The 21510-nt window shown below is 41.5% G+C and overlaps 1 protein-coding gene across 1 annotated transcript; it reads right to left on the bottom strand.

Annotated features, from left to right (window-relative positions):
• Nucleotides 1-205: 205 nt before the first annotated feature.
• Nucleotides 206-20936, bottom strand: TBX22 (T-box transcription factor 22). The gene is made up of 8 exons (XM_087940959.1): nucleotides 20743-20936; nucleotides 17176-17323; nucleotides 13858-13959; nucleotides 11368-11542; nucleotides 9363-9527; nucleotides 9191-9255; nucleotides 6944-7029; nucleotides 206-2032 (listed from the first exon to the last, which is right to left on the bottom strand). The coding sequence occupies exons 1-8, from the start codon at nucleotides 20894-20896 to the stop codon at nucleotides 1419-1421; spliced, it is 1509 nt and encodes a 502-aa protein (XP_087797085.1). The 5' UTR covers nucleotides 20897-20936; the 3' UTR covers nucleotides 206-1418.
• Between the last annotated feature and the right edge of the window lie 574 nt (nucleotides 20937-21510).

The following is a 21510-nucleotide window of genomic DNA, read 5'->3' as shown; positions in this document are numbered from 1 at the left end:
GCTTCCTGCATTTCAATCGAGTTTTAAGAGAAGACATCCCAGGCCTTGATATTCCCACCTACCACCTCCCAGGGTCAGGAAGCAAAGAAAATTGCAGATTGCACCACCACAAGCATTCTTATTATATTACCCTTTTACTACTTTGCAATCCTCAGGTATATTCAAACATCTGTAAAATTTATTTTTTTAAAAAAATCTGGGGATAATATATGTTTAGAGGAGCTTTGGGAAAAGGGCAATAAAGAATAAGTTCAGGAAAGTTAAAGTTTTTAAGAAAACCTTTTCAACAACAACCACAAAAAAGCCCATAGTTGTGCGGATCAAATTTAGACATGTCTGGATCACTGTTGACTGCTTGTGTAAGCATTAGAGAAGTTTTCTGACCTAGATTTTTTTCCCCCAAATACACAATAAATTTCTTTAATTTATGTAGAAGAAGATCATGGATCATATATACACAAGGAAAGAACATTCAGAAATAGTCCTAACCATATGCAGATGATTCCTTGCGGTACATAATAATATCAACAACAATAATTCAATGCTGGACAATACTTTGAAATTGACAATAAGCAGTTAATATGGAAGGAGATAAGATAATGAAGTGCTTTTACTTAGGGAACGAACCATTGGAAGGAAAGAATGAATAGCACAAGCTCTTTAAAAGAGCCAAGAAGCCAACTTGAGGATTAAGTGATATTCTCAAAACAATTCTCAGATGAAAGATACAAAAATTTCATGACTATTTGGATCACATTACATTTCAGTCATGACACAATATTTAAATTCTGCTGCAAAGTGCAAATATTCAAAGAACAGCTTTACTTTTTAGCCAGGCCCATGAAAGCAACCAAATAAATTAGCAGTTATGATCTGACACTAATTGGTTCGTAGTGCTTTATATCTCTTTATCAGATGTTCTCCCAAGAAAGTCAGTGAGACAGCTTGCTTAGAGTTTGATTAAGGTTTCTCAGAAGTTTTTTCCCCCTCCCCATTTTTTTTTTTGTTTTGGTTCTGGTCTGTGTAACAGAACTGACAAGAATCTTGCAAGTCTCATTGTGTTGTACTTCCTCTTCCAACTTTTTATAGTTTGGTGAATTAAGGAGATGTCTGTCTGAGTCTCTTCTGAATATTATCTATCCATTATGGACCTTAAATATGTTTCACCCCCATCATCCTGGCAAGGGAACTTGCAAACCTCCATCAAAGACATCTTGTTTATTCTCCAACCCACCCACTCAGGTGGAGACAGAGTTTTTTTCCCTCTCAGTGAACAGGAAGAAAATTCCGGGAAGCCATTTTGTCCACCTCCTTGTGTTTTGCAGCATTCCAAATATTGCAGTCCTTTAGTGTTTGGTGAAGGATGAAATCCAGAGATTGTTGGTGGCCTGACTTTGAGAGGTTAGAAGTCTTTTTTTTTAGAGGCAGTGGTTAACTGTGGATGTCCAGGGAGAATGATTACACCTGCTTTCCTGGAGCAGAGGTGACATGCCATCACTCACTTTGAAGTGGCTCAACGAATTCATTAACCTAGAAGGCACTGAAAAGTTATAACCGTAGAACCCATAAGGAGGATGCAAGGCACAGTTTAAAGTTTCTCGGGCAACAGGCGCCGTCGGGAAAATGTTTCCAGATGCATGCAAGCCATATAACATCTGGCCACCAGAACTGGGCCCTTGGGACACCACTCCATCTAGATCTTCTGCTTTGCCACTTCTGATGTTGCCAATGCTAAGAGAAGACAAGGTGGGCACCTCCACCATGAAGTGGGGGAAAAAGTGAGGACCGGTGGCGCTTCCCAACTTATGGTGGCTCGGGAACATGAGGGACGGCTGTCTTAAAAGGTTGGTAGGGCAAATCTTGTAGCAGATGGGTAGGCCAAGATGGTGCAGGTAAGAATCCGGGCAGGGCATGCCAAGATTGGTTGCGGAGAGGTGAAAGGTGGGAGGAGAACCCGCAGGAGAAAGGAGAGAGCTGAGAGGTGATGGGATTCCCCCAGAGGCTGTTGCGGGAGACGAACTGGAACTTCCACCTAGGATAAAGCAAGTAAAATGACATTATGAAATGATAGCAAACCAAACAGAATGTCAACTAAAAAAAAATACTTCTTTGGTCTTTTTAGTTGCCAGCAGAAAGGGAGTGGGGAAAGTAGTGCATTCCTTAAATGCTTCAGATAATTGCTAGGCAGCCGAAGCTGTTGGCGCGCAAGATTATTACTGGAGAGCATGATTGAGGACTCTTGGCTATGGACTGGAGAATATACATCCAGGGGGTGGGGGGAAGACTAGGGTCAAGGGGGAAATGAATGATGTGTTTTAGTGTTTTAGTGTCGGCTGCACCCAGGTAACACCGACATGGTCACTCCTAATAAATCATTATTTTTTTTTACTCTGAGAGATGTGACTAGAGACTTATGATTTGAATGGGGGTGGATTTGTCAGAGTTCTGACACAGAACTTTGTTCTCCACCTTTCATAATATTCAGGATCATCGAAGTTAGGAACATGGATAACTAAGTGGGAGAACTTGAGCCTTCTTCAATCATGGTCCCTGTGGAAGGCCCAGGCATTGAAGTAACTCTATTCTCTTCCAAAATGGTCAACCAAAAAGCTTATAAATATTTCCTATTCCATTCCAGGATAGGCAGGGTTGCTATTCCAATCTTCAAACATATATTACCTTCCAGAAAATTTGTGATTTTCCCCAGAATTGATATGGGGACAGGATATATTATAGACCCATGTTACTGTATGTAGATAGTCCTAATGACTGTAATGGAGTTCGGAATTTCCATTGCAAGTCATGGTAGTCGTAAGTCGAGTCCCCTATGTGACTGACCCGAGTTTGCAACCTTTTTTTACAGTAGTCGCTGAGCCAATGCCTCGGTTGTAAAGTGAATCCAGCCATCATGATTCAAGTCAATGCATTCATGATGTATTGGGCCTTATTTCATGTGGGCCTTTTTTTTTTCATGTAGGCCTTGTTTTTTGGCTGGAAATGAGCCAAAATGATGATTTCTGATAAAAGAAATCATCATAAATCATGTCACATGACCATGAGCTGAAATGGGCAGCTATAGAAATCAAATGATAGATAGATAGGTAAGTAGGTACATAGGTAGACTGATAGACAGACAGACAGACTAGATAGACAGACAGACTAGATAGACAGACAGACAGACAAGGTAGATAGATATAGATGATAGATAGATAGATAGATAGATAGATAGATAGATAGATAGATAGATAGATAGAGATAGGTAAGTAGATTGATAGACAGGCAGACAGGCAGACTAGATAGACAGACAGATAGACAAGGTAGATAGATATAGATGATAGATAGATGGATAGATAAATAAATATAGATAGGTAGGTAGGTAGGTAGATTGATAGACAGACAGACTGACTAAATAAATAGACAGACTAGACAGGCAGACAAGGTAGATAGATATAGATAATAGATGATAGATATATATAGGTAGATAGGTAGGTAGGTAGGTAGATGATAGATAGATGAGAGAGAGAGGAGAGAGAGAGAGGTGGTGGGGAGAGAGAAAGAGAATAGACCGATAGATATTGGCTGTAAAGTTACCAGGCAGTTGAAATGTGTTAATGTGCCTTGGATTGGGGTACCACTATTGGAACTTGGATCTTTTGAGGGGGGCATTGTAATTTTCTGTGCCTGATAAGCGATCAATCATTAAGCGAGGATTACCTGTACCTGTTCTGAACCCATACATTATTGTCATTCTTGCCCAATTTTTAGTGTGGCTTTCAAGACAAAAATTGATCATGTTGGTTGGATTAAAACAATCTGATAACAATCATAAGCAAGATGTTTTCTCTATGCCAAAAAATAAAAAAAACAACTGAGCAAATATTACACATACTGAATAGATTTTCGCTCATTTCCCATTTTTCCTTTGGACAAACTCTCAAAGGGGTTGCTCAAGGGGCATTTCAAGGGGGAAAATGTATGTAAATTGTTTGTTGGCAACGTTAAATTCTATTTTTCTGTTACCCTGTGAAGCAGCAAACTCAAATCCTACATTTGTATTATTTTTGACGGTGATCGTTTAAACAGGCTGCACAGTTGTGGATTGCCTTAAAACAGAGTCTTGTAGTATCTTTTGTGTCACATATGTTTTGGGGTTTCTCAATTCACATCACCAGATGTGTGAGATAACAACCTCCGGCGAACACTTTTGGTGGGCCCCCAATATTATTGCGGAAATAAGAAGGAAGAAGGAGAGACGAACAGGAAAGGAAACAGAGTTGTGTTGAGACTTAGGTGCCAAAATAAAACTGGTTTATTTTCAAGATTTTAAGATTTCAAGACTTTGTGGACCTTTCCTTTCCTCTCCTCTCCTCTTCCCTCCTCTCTCTTCCCTCTTTCTTTCTTTCTTTCTTTCTTTCTTTCTTTCTTTCTTTCTTTCTTTCTTTCTTTCCTTCCTTCCTTCCTTCCTTCCTTCCTTCCTTCCTTCCTTCCTTCCTTCCTTTCCTTCTCTCCTTCTCTCCTCTTTTCTCCCTCTCCTTACCTTCCTTCCATCCTCCATCCCTCTCTCCCTCCTTTTCTTTCTTTTCCTTCTTTCTTTCCTTCTCTCCCTCCTGCTCTTCCTCTTTTCTCCCTCTCCTTACCTTCCTTCCATCCTTCCATCCCGCTCTCCCTCCTTTCCTTTCTTTTCCTTTCCTTCTTTCTTTCCTTTTCTCCCTCCTGCCCTCCATCTTTTCTCCCTCTCCTTACCTTCCTTCCTTCCGCCCCTCCATCCCTCTCTCCTTCCTTTCCTTCTTTCTTTCCTTCTCTCCCTCCCTCTTTCCTCCCTTTCCTTACCTTCTTTCCATCCCTCCCTTCCTTCCTTCCTTCCTTCCTTCCTTCCTTCCTTCCTTCCTTCCTTCCTTTTTCCTTTTCACTCTCTCCCTCCCTCTCTCTCATTATAACTCTGCTTCCTTTGTGGAAAGACATAGACATTATTACTCTGCAAATGAATTTGGACTGAGTCTTTGCTAGGAGATTTCTGCTCATCCTCTCATGCTTGACTCTGCCCCATAGAGAATATTGTTCTTGGAAGTAAATGCAGCTGTACACATCTGGTCTCAACAGCCCAAGTGCATTTGGAAGAAACACCATGCTTGACTCACAAGGTTGGCATCAGCAACGCCACACCCACAAATCTTTGCCTACTTCTGGCAAAAGAGGACATCTGATGAACATCTGGTCCACCAATAGAGAACCAAGCTACGTAGTAGAAGAAATACTTGTCCAGGCACACGTATTATTCCAATAATATGATCCAGGCTTTGTGGTCCAAATGAGAATCATTCTTCATCTAGATGGGAATGGTGGACCAAATTGACACAAAGGCTGGTCTTTTGACAAATTTGGAACCATATGGATTGTTTCTGGCTGAAATTCATGCCATCATCTACCTTTCTGATAGGCGTCCTTCATTCCATGTCCAACCATTTTGAGAATGGCCCATTATGCATGCACCCCTATGTTGCCATCCTATTTTTGATACAATATTATATTATTTAATATGCGCCCAAATCCTATTGTTTCCTCCAAGAACACAAGATAGCCTACTTTGTTTTTCTTGCACAATACTGCACCGAAGTCAGTTAGTCTAAAAGAAATGGAAATTGGCTCAAATGGATGTATTTATTTATTTATTGGATGTATTTATTTATTTATTATTTATTTCTTTGTTGGGTTTATTGGATTTATATGTTCATTTTTTTACTGGGTTTATATGGCTGCCCACTCACTGTCAGTGACTGTGTGGCTGACAAACAATCTTCCTTGCAAAAGACTTTGAAAATGGATCTATCCAGGTTTGATCTGAAACATAATTAGACTGTATGGGATTGCTAACTACAATCCCATAGATTTCTACATTTTTATCTCAGCCTTCCAGGGAAGGGAAGGGAAGGGAAGGGAAGGGAAGGGAAGGAGGATGAGGGAGGTGGAAGGGAAGAGAAGGGAAGAAAAAAGAAAGAAAAGAAGGATGGGAAGTAAGGGAGATGGGAAGAAAAAAAGAAAAAAGGAGAAGAAAGGGGAAGGGAGAGAAGGAAGGAAGGAAGATGGGAAGGAAGAAAAAGAAAAAAAGAAGAAAAGGTGAGAGAAGGGAAGAAAAAGAAAGGGGAGAAGGAAGGGAAGGGAATGAAAGGAGGGTGAGGGAGGGGAAAGGGAAGGGAAGAGAAGGGAAGAAAAGAGAAAGAAAAGAAAGGGGGAAGGAGAGGGAAGGGAAGGGAATGAGGATGAGGGATGGGAAAGAGAAAGGAAGAGATCAGGGAAGAAAAGAGAAAGAAAAAAGAGTGAAGGGAGATGGGATGGAAAGAAAGAAAAAAGAAAGAGAAGAAAGGGGGAAGGAGAGGGAAGGGAAGGAGGATGAGGGAGGGGAAAGGAAAGGGAAGAGAAGGGAAGAAAAGAGAAAGAAAAGGAAGGGGGAAGGGGAGGGAAGGGAAGGGTTAGGGAAGGGAAGGGAAGTCAAGTGAAGGGGAAGGGGAGGGGAGGAGGAATAGTTTAAAGTAAAGCGAATGTTCTACATATAATTGCCTCTCTCAGAATATAAGCCTTGATACTTATCCAGGCTTCTAGCTTTGAACAATTACATTCATCAATTTAAAAGGACAAGTCTTAAAAAGAGGAACAAACATCCCCCTTTGATTAATCAGTCCAGCTCGGAATAAGACAACGATGTATCATTCACAAAGGGAGAAAACTGCTTCGGGGTCCCAAGTTTTCCTCGTTCCCTTTTTTTGCCACAATGATGAAAAAGAAACTAATTGTCACTGCCCATTTGGCAGCCAAACTCCCCAAATATTTTTTTTTTAAAAAAAGTTCTTTCAACTAAAACAAGTCTAAAGTTTGAGAGACGCACATAGGAACGGAGGGGCGGGGGGGAGGAAAGAAAAGAAAAGATCATTGGAGATTCGATACTCACTCTGATGTTCCGTCCCAAAAGGCTTAAAATCTAAGGTCAGAGATGGTCTCCATGGATAGGATTCCAGAAGTCCATCCAAAACTCCTCTGCAACAGGACAGTTGGAAATTAGATTTGCATTCCCATGGAACAAGGCCATTGGGAGAGGAACTTGAAGCAGATGTCTAGAGCTTCATTCATAAGAATAAGCACACGGGTGGGTTTAGCTGCATTTTGGGGGGGTCAAAGTGAAGTAATAAGGAACAAATCTCTCTCTCTATAAAAGCGAAATGCCCCTCACGCATCATCACAAAATCTCCAGAACCGTAAAGCCTACAAACTTGAAATCTGACACGTAGGGTCCTTTTGGCTTCTAGGTACTAAGAAAGAGGTTTTTTTGAAATGACCATCACGGCATTAATATTTCCTATATTATTATTATTAACGGGCTCTGATGCTAAGGTGTTCTACTCCCCTTCCCCACCTGAAAAGAAATTCGTTCCAAATGCAAAACATAAGCAGAAGAGAGGCGTTTCAGTTTTAGTTTCATAGCACCAAGCAGCTTTAGTACAGAACAGTTGAGTTAAGCCACACCCAGGCTCCTTGCTGTCTTCTCCTTGCTCACACAGCAAATACCGTTTCAGTTTCCAAACAGCCTTCAAGTCTCTCACACACTGACAGGACGTTAGCCAGAGGAATAATGATGGATGCTGATAGGCAGAGGCACAATTTTCCCCCCTTATTTTCCTCCACCAGAACGAAGCCCGATCACATAGTTTCGTAGCGAAGCAGGAGTTTCGAGCTAATTCCTATATAGCCTCAAACCGTAATATCTGTGCCTTCTTCCTTGCATCTCTGCCAGTCAACTAAGATCTAGAGGAAATGCCCAATTCAGGACTCCTGGGGACCCAGAAATCCAGAAGAGGCATTGTTTGAATATACAATTTTGTAGAGGTGCTTTTTTTTTTTCAAAAGGCAACTGGACTTTTTTGGGTTTTTTTCCTTGAAGATGTTTTGCTTTTCATCCAAGAAGCTTCTTCAGTTCTGACTGAATGGTGGAGACTGGAAAGATTTATATTCCTTGCAGTCACCTGGTCATTAGCACTCTCTCTGAGAGTCACTGAGGCCAATTGAAGATTAATCTGTGCCCTCAGGGTCACTGAAACAGTGCAAATGGATGTGGAACCTTCTTGGAACTGGTGAAAGGATCGTGTTGTAAACAAGAGATCGGTGGTGTTGTATCCCTCCCTGCCTCTGTTGAGAAAGGGCTGCTCAATTTTAATGTAGATGGCCTCTTTGAGCTCTCTTTTATGGGTTCCATCTATGTCCCCACATTGTGGCCAATCTCTATACATGGAAGAGGTAGAAACCAAAGCCCTAAACTCCTTCACAAGAATTCCACCCAGGTGTTAAAAAGGAAATTTGAGAAGGATATTCCCTTCCAAAGAGAGAGAAAGATTTTTATGCACAGGACCGCCTATTACAACACACTTTTGTACAGGAATGCTTGTATGCATTCCTGCATATGCGTCACGTGACAATATTATATATTATATAATAGATTATAATAATATGCCCCGATCCTATTTCTGTGAAAGGAAAGCAAAAAGGAGATAATATATATCAAATCCAAGTAAGCTTTATTATGATCACAGATCAGCCTAATTTGACATCTTTTTTTAGCACTAGCCAAAGCACTTAGACTTCACAGTACTTTACAGCCCTGTCTAAGCAGTTCACAGAGTCAGCCTCTTGCCCCCAACAATCTGGCTCCTCGTTTTACCGACCTCGGAAGGATAGAAGGCCGAGTCAACCTTGAGCCGGTCAGGATCGAACTGCTGGCAAGTCGGCAGAGTTAGTGTGCAATTCTGCACCACCACATCTTTCTAACCTAATAACTATTGTTGTTTTTATTGCTTGTATTCAGTGTTATTGTTCAGATCCAATGTCCAAAATGTACTTGCTGAACTAAAAAAAAATAGCAATTGTCTTCAAAGTCAAGACATACCTGCATTGTTTCCTAGAAATTGTCATTAATGACAATGGCTTGTAGCTTTTCAATTTCCCCAGGATAATTTGAAGGCACCATTAAAACAGAATATCCTGGGGAAACTGAAAAGCTATAGGCCATTGTCATTAATGATGACATATTTATGTTTTTTTTTTCATAGTGCAGGCAATTAATGCACAAAAACATGTACTTTTGTCCATTTAAAAGTCTTTAAATAATCCATAGTTCCATCAGTCAAATAACTGCATTTTTTTTTACCTGTTTCTTCCAGGGTCTCTAAATCCTTTAGCAAAGGGATTCCGGTCAATCTTCAGTTTTGTTATCTATGGATGTTTTGCAGACAAACAACAAAGGAAGAACTGTGAATATCATACTTGTCACCCATCTGCTCCCAAAAAACCTGCTTGTACCTCTGGGCAGGTTAATTTACCTGCTGGTTTTGATAGGCGGTGACAGTTGTAAATTCGGTTTCTTTAAAAGAAAAGGTCTGAACACCAGCTGCAGGCAAAGATGGGGTCTGGGAAAGATCAAATCGGGAATCCTGGATAATAATGTGGACTCTGGGCTTGTATTTGTGCATTGATTGCAAAATTATCTGTAGTCCACAGAGAAACAGAGAGAAAGAAGAGGAAAAACAATCAGAAAAAGTGAACGTTATCATTCTTAAACTTGGATATTTTTTTTAAAAAAAAATTCTACCTTGAGCTTGGTGATTTAGGAACAATCCTCATTAGATTTGCCTTAAGAACAACAAAGATTATTAAGAGCCTGGAGGCTAAAACATACAAAGACCGGTTGCAGGAATTGGGTATGTTTAGTCTAGGGAAAAGAAAGACATGGGGAAACATGATAGCAGTGTTCCAATATCTCAGGGGCTGCCTCAAAGAAGAGGGGGAGTCAATGTATTCTCCAAAGCACCTGAAGGCAGGACAAGAAGCACTGGGTGGAAACTAATCAAGGAGAAAAGCAACTTAGAATTAAGGAGAAGGGGCTGCCTCCGGAAGTTGTGAATGCTCCAACACTGGTGGTTTTTAAGAAGAGACTGGACAATGATTTGTCTGAAATGGTAGAGGGTTTCCTGTTTGTGCAGGGGGTTGGACTAGAAGACCTCCAAGGTCCCTTCCAACTCTGTTGTTCTATATTCTAACAACTGTGGCAAGAAAGCTTGTAAAATGGGCCAAAACTCATTTAACAGGCGTCTTGCTGGCCATTTTGGTCTCAGTTGTGGTTGTGAGCCAAGGACTACCTGTTATAGAATATAAGTCACAGAAACTAATAGTTTCACTATATTCTATCTTGGACAAGATCCCTTCTGACTCTGTTATTCTATAATTTAATACGAGTTCAACCACTTGAACAATCTGAAATTTGGGTGATGAAAGGCCCAATTTTCCTTGTGGTTGGCACTAATGAGGTCTAGTCTAGGACTAAAAAGCCAGAGAGAAATTGTAACTCAAATTTCCATGCCCTCGAAAGAGTGTTTGGTTTTCTTTTTCACCAGAAAACAAGATGGCTGTTGGCAGCTTTAAAAAGATCCCCACCCTTTTTTCCATGAAAAAGATATTAATAATAATACACTCTACTTGATCTTATAGTGCAGCTAATAAATAACTAGTAAGCGAATCATAAGCTTATTTATTTATGAGATTTGTTTCCTGCCCCTCTTGCCTCACCTGTGGCACATCAAAGATTTTCCTGTTTGGGGAGAGATAAAAATACTGGTATCCAAGCCAAGGTATGTTTTACAGACAGCTAAGTTGTTTGGGCATCAGTAGCAAAAATCGGATTCTCACGATCCCTCTTTATCTGACATAAAAATCAAAATTGATTTTCTCTATTTTTATCACACCCAAAATCTATTTCCAAGGTGAAGATCAAATCCAGGCTGCAAAATCCAGTTTGTCACTAGATGGCAGCAAAAATACTGGCCCTTTGCTGCCACCTTGTGGTCATCTGAGTTTTGTGGCTAATTCTTCCCTCCCTCCCTCCACCCCCTCCTTTCCTTTCTTCCTTCCTTCCCTCTCACTCACCTCCCTCCCTCCCTTCCCTCTTCCCTTCCCCCCTTCCTTCCTCCCTTCATCCCTCCATCCCTCCCTCTCACCCACCCTCCTTCCTTCCTTCCTCTCCCTCCCTCTGTCCCTTCTTCTTCCCTTCTTCCTTGCTTTGTCTCCTCCCTCCCTTCTTCCTTCCCTCCCTTCCTCCTTCCCTCCCTCCTTCCTTCCTCCCTCTCCATCACTTCTTTTCTCCCTCCCTCCCTCCTTTCTTTCCTTCCTTCCTTACTCCCCTCCCTACTTCCGCCTCTCTCCCTTCCTCCCTTCCCTCTTCTACTAAGTCTCCCAAGGCAGCCATCTTGCTCTAGCTATGGATAGAGCTGGCCCTACTTTCTTCCCTTATCCTCCCTTCCTGTAAAGTAGCAACTTCAAATCCACACCTACATGCCCTTTGTCGTCCATCTCATTGTTGGTTAGCTTCACCCGATCGAAGCTGATGATCTGCCTCATCCACGTCTCTCCCGAACAGGGGGAATCCGGGTGGATATAAAGCCGAGGTGTGATGCACGAATGGTCCGTGTTTCCCGCCACCATCCACTGCGAGCTGTGATAGACATACCTGCCAAAGGGAACAAGGGTTAGAGCAAACCCAATCGGTTGCCACCGCTGTTTTTGTTGAGTAAGACACAATTGGCTGGTTTTACACCACCACTATTAAGCCACGAATTGCAGCTTAAAAGCCACAATAGGATTCATGTGCCAAAAATTACATCAGTCATGTTACAGCTTAACATATGCGAAACTAAAATACTAAGTCTTGAGCCCAGGACTTCCAATTAGCTTTGGAAATGAGTTCACCATATTTTACTCTCCACTATATAACAGCAATCAGTATTATTTACGCATTGGAAGTCAGGCTAATCATTCATAGTCCACTTAATCAACTAATCTTTCCTTCTTGCTTTCTGTATTCCGCATTCCCAGGATTTGAACAATCCAAGTGTTGCTTGCAATAACCTCTGCTGTGTGCATAGGTTTTGCAGGTTTGTTGCTGCTTCGCTTCTTTTCACGCTTAGCTTGGCTAAGCTCATGGCTCTATCTCAGTCCCAAATTCGGGGGGAAGACAGAGGTCTCAATGTTGGGTGGACAAAGCTCTTAGGACTTTTCCACTCTTTCCTTCTTTCTTCCTTTGGGCACTTGGACGTGGGGAAGGGGGAAGGCTGGAGAAAGAGAAAGAAAGAGAAAGAGAAAAAGAGAAAGGGAACTTGTAGCTAAAACTCTTCAAACTTTCCAAAGTCCCAGGGACTTTTTCCACTCTCTGCCAATTGATGTTTGTGATCAAAGGCCTTTTCCCTCGCTCAAGGGGAGCTATAAGAAGAGCAGAAGGACTGACCATTTGCATAGTTTGATAACTGCTTTGGTTTTCAATCTGTTCAGAGTCGGTGAGACTCAGGAAGAATCTAATTAAGTTACAGCTGGAAATTATTGTTTCAAATTCCAGCTCTGTGTTGAAGTTACTTAGAAGTAACTGCCCGTCTGTTTTGCCGGTGTGTAGAAAAGATGATTGAAAGGGGATACAAATGTTTTACAAATGTTGTATTCAATCACAAAATCAACTAGGGGGAGACATGAAGGTGAAGATATGCTTAAACTACAGAGGTTCAGGAGCCGAAAAAGGACGAAGCCCCAAAGCAAATCTTTTTTTAAAATGTATGCAGCATTTAATTGTATTTGTCATTTGATTTAATCATATCCAGAAACAACAGAATACCGAGCTGTACACTCACAATTCAAGGTAATAATAAAGTATATATAAACATATAGATACTTTATATATAAAGGATATAAAAGTATACAAAAAAAAAGTATATAGAAAAATAAATTTGCCTCAAAGCAAATTCTTGTGAGTTGTGTGCCCTTTGCTTTGCTCCCAGCATCTCACTGAAGGTCTGGTTCGTATGGACAAGGAGAAACTTCCTTTTTATGGGCAACTAAAGGAGAGGACTATTCTCTAGATCTAATGTCTCCAAGAGGAACAGGCAGACTCATTCTCAAATTTTCCCCACTTGAAACCTTGACTTGTCTGAACTGATTTCAACCTAAAACCTTCTATAAATTTTCATTCATTCAGAAAGGGGAAGGAAGGAAGGAACTAAGAAGGAAGGGAGGAACTAAGGAAGGAATTAAGGAAGGGAGGAAGGGAGGAAGGAAGGAAGGAAGGAAGGAAGGAAGGAACTAAGAAGGAAGGAAGGAGGAAAATAAGGAAGGTAGGAAGGAACTAAGGAAGGAACTAAGGAAGAAAATAAGGAAGGAAGGAAGGAAGGAAGGAAGGAAGGAAGGAAGGAAGGAAGGAAGGAAGGAAGGAAGGAACTAAGGAAGGAACTAAGGAAGGAACTAAGAAGGAAGGAAGGAAGAAACTAAGGAAGGTAGGAAGGAACTAAGGGAGGAACTAAGGAAGAAAATAAGGAAGGAAGGAAGGAAGGAAGGAACTAAGAAAGGAACTAAGAAGGAAGGAAGAAACTAAGGAAGGTAGGAAGGAAAAAAATAAGGAAGGTAGGAAAGAACTAAGGAAGGAACTAAGGAAGGAATTAAGGAACTAAGGAAGGAATTAAGGAAGGAACTAAGGAAGGAAGGAAGAAAGAAACTAAGGAAGGTAGGAAGGAACTAAGGGAGGAACTAAGGAAGGAGGGAAGAAAGAAAATAAGGAAGGAACTAAGAAGGAAAGAAGGTACTAAGGAAGAAAGGAAGGCTTAGAATCTAAATATCTACTCTATGAAATAGATTTTTTCAGTCATCCAGGTCATAGTTGTCCCAAAGTCCATTTGCCTCTTGAAAAAAAAAAAAGCACCTTTAGACTTAGAATCTAAATTTCAAAAAATCAACAGGTTTATGTGCTTTTTTCTGTGGGGGAGGGAGGAATCAAAACTTTTTTACCTGTATCTTTTGGAGTCCACTGGGACCACGTCTATCGCAATGTAATACTGTTTCACTGGATCCAGACCTTTTACTTTAACTCTGACCGAAGGAAACATTCTCCTGCGCAAAACAAAATGTGTGTTACCTTACTGTGACATTTTCATTTTGCCACTTCATGACTCTCTCCAGCATTCAGACATTTTAGCCACACAAGCTGGGTTTTTTTTTTGCTCCAGTCCGAAAGCATTTATACCACACCTAGAATCTTAATTATTACTACCCATTTGGAGAGGGAAGTACAAGGAAAAAGAAAAGACAGATCAATGTAAATGGCTTGGCTGTAGAAGTAGACATTTGTGTTAGCAAGAGGACCAAGTTCTTAAAAATCACTGCAGTTGGTCAACGGGAGTAATTGTAAGCTGCAATCTGGTGAGGTTTTACTTGGAAGAATTGCCCGTTGAATAAAAATAACTTTTTTTTGGACATACTTATAAATACACTTCCTGCCTGATTTCCTAGAACTGCTACTTCTGCAGAAGAATGACAATAAATGTGAGGCTGCTTCTGAAGGAAAGGAACATAAACTGTTCCTAATTGTTCTGTATTCTGTACAGTGGTAGATTTTGTCTTCTGTACAGATGCAGGTAGATAAACTCAACAAAACATTCCTACAAAGTCTTTATTATTGGTTCATCAGGTATCCTCATAACTCACATTTGTAACAAAGTTCTTCTTAATGTCCAATCCTTTGCATATCTGTTTTGTAGGTAAAAAGATGGTTATCTCCTTATCCCTTTCCTCCCATCTCATAGCGGTAGAGGTAGAGTAGCTACCAGGAGTCCGTGAGTTCAGGCAAGAGTAAAGAAACCTCCCCCAACCCATCGAGGGTCAATTTAGTGACCAATCAGGATTACAGATGTGGTCACGTGACATGGACTACATTTCCCAGGATACCTTAACTACATTTACCATGATGCATTCCCTTAAGGGAATTGCTAACTAACTATCCAATTCCCGTAATTATCTAGGTAAATGAAACAAGTATTGCAAGTAGCAAGCTACAAAATACCAATAGAAGAGGTTATTTGTAGCCTTGGGTTGATTTGTGGTGTTCTTGGTGGTCTCTGAGCTTGGTTGTTTCCTTGCAGATGTTTCATTACCCAAGGAGGAGGAGGAGGAGGAGGAGGAGGAGGAGGAGGAGGAGGAGGAGGGGGAGGGGAAGAGGAGGGGGAGGGGGAAGAAAAAGAGGAAGAGAGGAAGAGAGGAAGGAGGAGGAGAAGGAAGAGGAGGAGGAGGAGGAAGAGGGGGAAGGGAGAAGAGGAAGAGAGGAAGGAGGAGGAGGAGGAGGAAGAGGGGGAGGGGAAGAGGGGGAGGGGAAGAGGGAGGAGGAGGAGAGGAGGACTGGGTCATTCTTGGTGTCTCTGGCTGTTTTCTTGCATGTTTCCTTATGCAACAACCAAGTAACATAGGAGGAGGGGGAGGGGGAGGAAAGAAGAAGGGGGAGAAGAAAGAGGAGGAAGAAGAGGAAGAGGAAGAAGAAGAGGAGGAGGAGGAAGAGGAGGAGAGGAGGACTGGGTCATTCTTGGTATCTCTGAGCTTGCCTGTTTTCTTGCATATGTTTTGTTATGCAACAACCAGGTAACATGGGGGGGGGAGGAGGAGAAGGCCTGGCTCATTCTTGATGCTCTCTCAGCTTGGTTGTTTGCTTGCAGATGATTTATTACCATCATCAGTGCTTGGCTAATGAAATGCTTTCAAGAAACAACCAAGCTCAGAGAACACCAAGGACCCTAATAATGCAGAATACTTTTCAAAGAAGACTTGCAGGTAAATAGCAGAAGAAAAGCAAACTAGAGACAAGGGGCAGATCCTTCAGAATGTTCCACGGCAATTTTCATTTTGTTTTCCAAATGTTTACCCATAAGAGAATGTAGCCCGTGTCCAGGAATGCCACTCTGGTCTCCAGCTTTGTTTTGTTCCAATAACAAGAAGTGTTCTAGGTTCAGCGTTGCTAATACTTTTGTGTTTTTCAGGGCACTTAAATGAGAGTCATCTTGTTGCCCAGTTGTGTGAATCAGGATGCATGTTTAACTCTCACGTTAGGAGAAGGGCAGAGGAATCCTAGAAATAGCAATGTGTCCAGCTCTTTTGTGAGTTTTAATGCTGAACTGACTACAGTCTGACTTATCAATATCATTACCATTACTGTCTTAAGTCGTTTGCTTAAGCTGGTAAAGAGCATTTGGCTGTCTGGAAGAGAAAGCATGGAGCCAAGAAAAAACCCAAACTGCAATGTGATAAAATTCTAGCAAACTTTAAAATGCTTTAGCCCAGTTTCAGAGTTACACAGAATTCTTGGTGTTTTTCTGAAGAGATATTGCTTTAAAATTATATCATGTCAGATGTAATGGTTTAGTTCCATTTCTAGACAAGTGGTTTATAGTCATCATTATGGTAACATGCTGCTAATGATGAATACATCATCAAAGAGATCAAGTGAAGTACTAACGCCACTCTATAAAGCCTTAGTAAGACCACACCTAGAGTTTTGGTCACCACAGTATAAAAAAAAGAGAGGGACCAGGGGAGACATAATAGCAGTCTTCCAATATTTGAGGGGCTGCCACAGAGAGAAAGGGATTAAGCTATTTTCCAAGGCACCTGAAGAAGAAGGAAGGAAGGAAGGAAAAATAGAAGAGAGGGAATAGGAAAGGAAGTAGGAAAGAAAGGGAGGGAGGGAAGGAGGGAGGAAGGAAAATAGAATAGAAGGGAGGGAGGGAGGGGGAAAGGAAGTAAGGAAGAAAGTAGGGAAGAAAGGGAGGGAGAAAGAAAGTGAGGAAAGGAAAGGAGAGGAGAGGAGAGGAGAGGAGAGGAGAGGAGAGGAAAGGAAAGGAAAGGAAAGGAAAGGAAAGGAAAGGAAAGGAAAGGAGAAACAGAATTGGAAGAGAGATCTTCTAAACCAACCCCCTGCTCAAGCAGGAGACCTTATATCATTTCAGACAAAACATTGTCCAATCTCTTCTTTAAAATTGGTGGAGCACCCTCCACTTCTGGAATCAAGCCCTTCCATTTACTAATTGTTTGTTACTTCTTGTTCTACTCTCAGGTGCTTTGAAGAATAGGCTGATCTCCCTTCTTCTAAGGACTAGTACAGTGTGTGAATACAGAATAAAATCACATCCTCATCGTCAACCACAAACATTTTGTAGTTTAGCAGAAATAAATATCTTTCCTAGGACCGGGACAACTACTTAAAGGCAGGATGTGTACAGCAGGGGAGGGAAGATGAAATATGTGTGCACGCATGACCGTCTAAAAACCTGCCCTAGATCTTACCTGCCAGCTTTGGTGATGATCATCTCGGTGCCAATTTCATGAAATCTCTTCCACAGCTCTGAGCCCTGCAAGTCCACTTGAATCACCCCCGTTTCTTCTCGGGCTTCCTCGCAAAGAGATAGGGTTATTTCTCCTTTGGTTTTCTTTTCTGGAAAAGGAAAGAAGAAATAAAATATGAGAAGCCAGGGAAAGGACCTGCTGAAGTCTTTGTTTGGTGCAAGGGTCTTCAAACGTGACAGCTTTAAGACTTGTGGACTTCAACTCCCAGAATTCCTCCTCCAGTCCTATGAGCTCAGGAATTCTGGGAGTTGAGGTCCACTAGTCTTAAACTTGTCAAGTTTCAAGACCCTTGGTTTAGTGGTTGTCTTCATAGGACCTGTTGCTGAGTGAGCACTTCCTCTTTTTTTTATTTCAATTTTTATTTTTACAACCAAAAACAACAAATAAAAATCATATTTCAATTATACAGTGTGTTATCTGGGTACAACTTTCTTGTGCATATTACTATATTTATATACATTTCTAGTTAATTTTACATTCATGTTAATAAACATTGTGTATCACATCAAAATATATCATTATTACAATATCATTGGGTTTTTAATTTCAATTACTATCTATCTTTGAGAGCTTATCCACTCTTACTGAATATATTCATATTATAACTTATTTAAAGTAAGCTTTCAATACATCATTTGTATAATATCCTTTAATATCTTGCTCTACTTTTTAACCATCCAGAGAATAAATCCCATATCTTATAATAGTCTCTTTCTTCTTGGAGTGAGCGCTTCCTTGAATGACAAATTATCCAATCCTACAGAAAGCTAACCAACAGGGATGAGCACCAATCCAGCTTTCTTGGTTGAGTTAATGAAGCCATTCTCTCCTTGAGTGGATCCAGAAGGTTATGTGAACCCAGTGAGAAGTTCAGTGAGAAAGATGGTGATGTCAGTCATTTTTGAGTTGTTCCATGGCAGGGGTCTCCAATCTTGGCAACTTGAAGACTTGTGGACTTCAACTCCCTTCAGTTCTGAGAGTTGAGGTCCACAAGTCTTCAAGTTGCCAAGGTTGGAGACCCCTGCTCCAGGGCCTTCCTTCCTTAACAAGAAAGGTCTTTCAGGAATAGTCTTCCATTCATTTCAAGTTGTCCCCATGGAACACACATTAGAAGCATGGGCGAGAATGTCAATAATTCTCCTACCTAGGGCACCTGAAGGAAATAGTTCCCTTACATATTGTGTTTTCAGCCCTGGCTTCTATTTATCTCCCAAATGAAAAATAATGTGGAATTACTGGAAACAAAACAATGCACTGAACACTAGAACAATTAGACACAAGGACAGCTTTTCCCCAAATGCCATCACTCTGCTAAACAACTAATTCCCCAACACTGTTAAACTACTTAGTAAGACTGTATTACTGTTCTTCTTCTCATCCTTCCTATTACCTATCTCTTCCCACTTATGACTATAACAGTTTTGCTTGTATCTTTTCAATTTATATTGTTTTATTTATTTCCTAGTATGAGTCGATTGCTTATTTAGTATAACCTACGACAATCAATAAGTGTTGTCTCTTATGATTCTTGATAAATGCATTCTATTTTTTCTTTTATGTACACTGGGAGTATAGTCACCAAAGACAAACTCCTTGTGTGTCCAATCACACTTGGCCAATAAAGAATTCTATTCTATTCTATTCTATTCTATTCTATTCTATTCTATTCTATTCTATTCTATTCTATTCCAGAATTGTTCAGCAGTTGACTCACTTTTGAAATCTGAAATTGATATTTGTTGTTGAAAACTGAAGGTCTTTTAGATCATCTAGTGGCCATATTACTAAACTGATAAATTTTGTAAGTGTTGTTATTTTCCTTTCCACACAGGGGGTGACTTTCCTGTGGCCTTTGGGCTCCCTTGACCTTCAGTCTCACCACTGAGACTTATCTCAATCCATATTCTTCTCCCTCACACCAGTTTCTCTCCTTTGGCACATTTAATTTAGCGAAAGAACATGCTTTCTTTTGTTTCGAATTTTGAGAAATGAGAATTAATTTCTAATTAATAATGAAGGGAGTCACATTGAATCTGTTCACCTCCTCACTCTTTCTTTAAGCCTGACAAAAGATTGGCTTTGTTCAACAAGCCAGGGCTTGCTTAACCAGAGTTTAATAAACAAGCCACAATGTCTGCCTTTTCCCAAGGTACTTAGCCGAAGTCAGGAGTCTAGCTTAGTGCAATCTTTTAAGGTTGCTCTGGTGTAATGCTTTTCCTTTCTTATTTTTTGAGAACCACTTGGAGTCATGAAGGAGTCAAAATCAAATCAATCAAATCAAAATAAAAACTGCCCAAGGAGCTGCTCGTCCAGTTTGACAGAGGAATTATTGAGTCTGTCATCTGCACCTCTGTAACTGTCTGGTTTGGCTCTGCAACCCAACAGGACAGACAGAGACTTCAGAGGATAATTAGGACTGCAGAAAAAACAATGGCTACCAACCTGCCTTCAGTCGAGGACCTGCATATGGCACAAGTCGAAAAGAGGGCTGTGAACATATCTACAGACTCCTCACATCCTGGACATAAACTCCTTCCCTCAAAATGATGCTATAAAGCACTGCACACCAGAACAACTAGACACAAGGACAGTTTCCCCCCAAAAAGTCATCATTCTGCTAAACAAATAATTCCCTCAACACTTTCCAACTATTTGCAAAGTCTGCACTACTATTCCTATTAATCTTCTCATCACTCCTTATCACCCCTCCCCTCCGACTTGTGACTATATGACTGTAACTTTGTTGCTGGTATCCTTCTGATTTTTATTGACTTGTTTCCTAGTATGATTCGATTGCTTCTTGTACCCTATGACTATCATTAAGTGTCCTACCTCATGATTCTTGAATCTTGGCGAATGTATCTTTTCTTTTTATGTACACTGAGAGCATTTGCACCAAGGCAAATTCCTTGTGTTTCCAGTCACACTTGGCCAATAAAGAATTCATTCATTCATTCAATTGATAAATAAAAACCGGCCTTGTGTTGGGGAGAGGAAATTAGGGGTGGATTTTGTCCCCTTCAGAAAGGAAGTGAATAGGATCAGATTCCTGTCTGCTGAACTTTTCCTTTGCTGAAGTCTGGGTGACTTACTTCCGAGGAAACCCACGCAGGGCTGTAAACTGCAAAATCTCCAGGGGAATGGGTGCACAGGACTTAACCCATTCAGGCTTCTAAGCAGCCACATTACCTGGCAATGTCCCATTAGTGCTAATCTTGGTTTGCTATGGTTTTGTGAAGTAGCCTGTTTTGGGGACTGCATTTTGACTGGAGAATTCCTGATCCTATATATTTCCCGGGGTGGGGGGGGTTAAACCCAATCCTAAAACTTGGCTCCTTCAAACTCTGGGAAAGAAATGAGAGAATCTCGGGGAGGTTTGGAGAGGGGGGGCTGAGGCTTGCGCCGCTCAGAGCGCGGTAAAGCTTTCTTGGATTGAAGGATCCCGATCTGCTGATCTCCTAAAGCGGATTAAAATGGGGAAGAGACCCGGGAAGAACCGGGGCTTACCGGGCGCTTGGCTTCTCCTGAAAGTTGTTTTTTCCGTCCTGGCCTCGGAGGAGGAGAGCTCTTCTTCCAGCTCCTTCAGTTTGCGTTTGGTAGAATTGGCGTTGCCCATTAAAACGTCCACGGAGAAAGCGTGCGCCCGGGAACTCAAAGCCATTGTTCCCCCCTGCGCCAATCGCCGCCCCCCCACTTTTTTCCGACCTACAAGCGTCCCCCCCCCGGCCCCCAAAAAAGCTTCTGCAGAGGGAAGATGTGTCAATCAAAGGGGAATCCCCCCCACCACAGTCCTCCGATCCACCCCGGGGCTACGATCCTTCTTCAACCCGGACGGCGTTGGACAGCTCAGCGCAAGAAATATCCCCGGCTACGGGTGGTGGTTGTTTTTTTCGCCCAGAATTTGGGCAAGATTTTTCTTCTTTACAAAAGTTCTCTTTCCTCGATTCCATGCAAGCCTCCGGAAAGAAGGAGGGAAGTTTGGTTCTTCCTCTTCCTCTTCTTCCTCTTCTTTTTCTTTCTTTTTCTCCTCCTCCTCCTCCTCCTCCTCTGAAAATTAAAAATATAAAATGAAACCCCAAGAACAGCGAGGTCGGCGAGGCGCGCGGATGCCGGGCTGGGGTTAAGGAAGCGGAGTCAACGGGCGTCCCTTCGGCCGAAACCGGGGAAGGGCTCCGTTAAGAATCGCTGTTGCTTTCGGAAGGGGAGAGCCCTTTCGAGCAGGAACGGAGAGCGAGAGAAAGAGGAGAAGGAAAAAGAAACAACCAGGGGGATTGG

This window comes from Pseudonaja textilis, chromosome 12 (genome assembly GCF_049901715.1).
Source record: "Pseudonaja textilis isolate UNSWEBS1 chromosome 12, rPseTex1.2, whole genome shotgun sequence".
NCBI lineage: Eukaryota > Metazoa > Chordata > Lepidosauria > Squamata > Elapidae > Pseudonaja > Pseudonaja textilis.
Note: the sequence above shows the minus strand (reverse complement) of the source record. Positions and strands in the feature narration are given on the sequence as shown.

Excerpts from the sequence above, each read along its gene's own strand:
- TBX22 (XM_087940959.1), bottom strand. The coding sequence starts at position 20,896 with ATGGCTTTGAGTTCCCGGGCGCACGCTTTCTCCGTGGACGTTTTAATG. Across the intron at positions 17,324-20,742 it reads CAGGAGAAGCCAAGCGCCCG|AAAAGAAAACCAAAGGAGAA; the intron begins GTAAGCCCCGGT and ends TTCCTTTTCCAG. Across the intron at positions 9,528-11,367 it reads AGATGGACGACAAAGGGCAT|ATAATTTTGCAATCAATGCA; the intron begins GTAGGTGTGGAT and ends TGTGGACTACAG.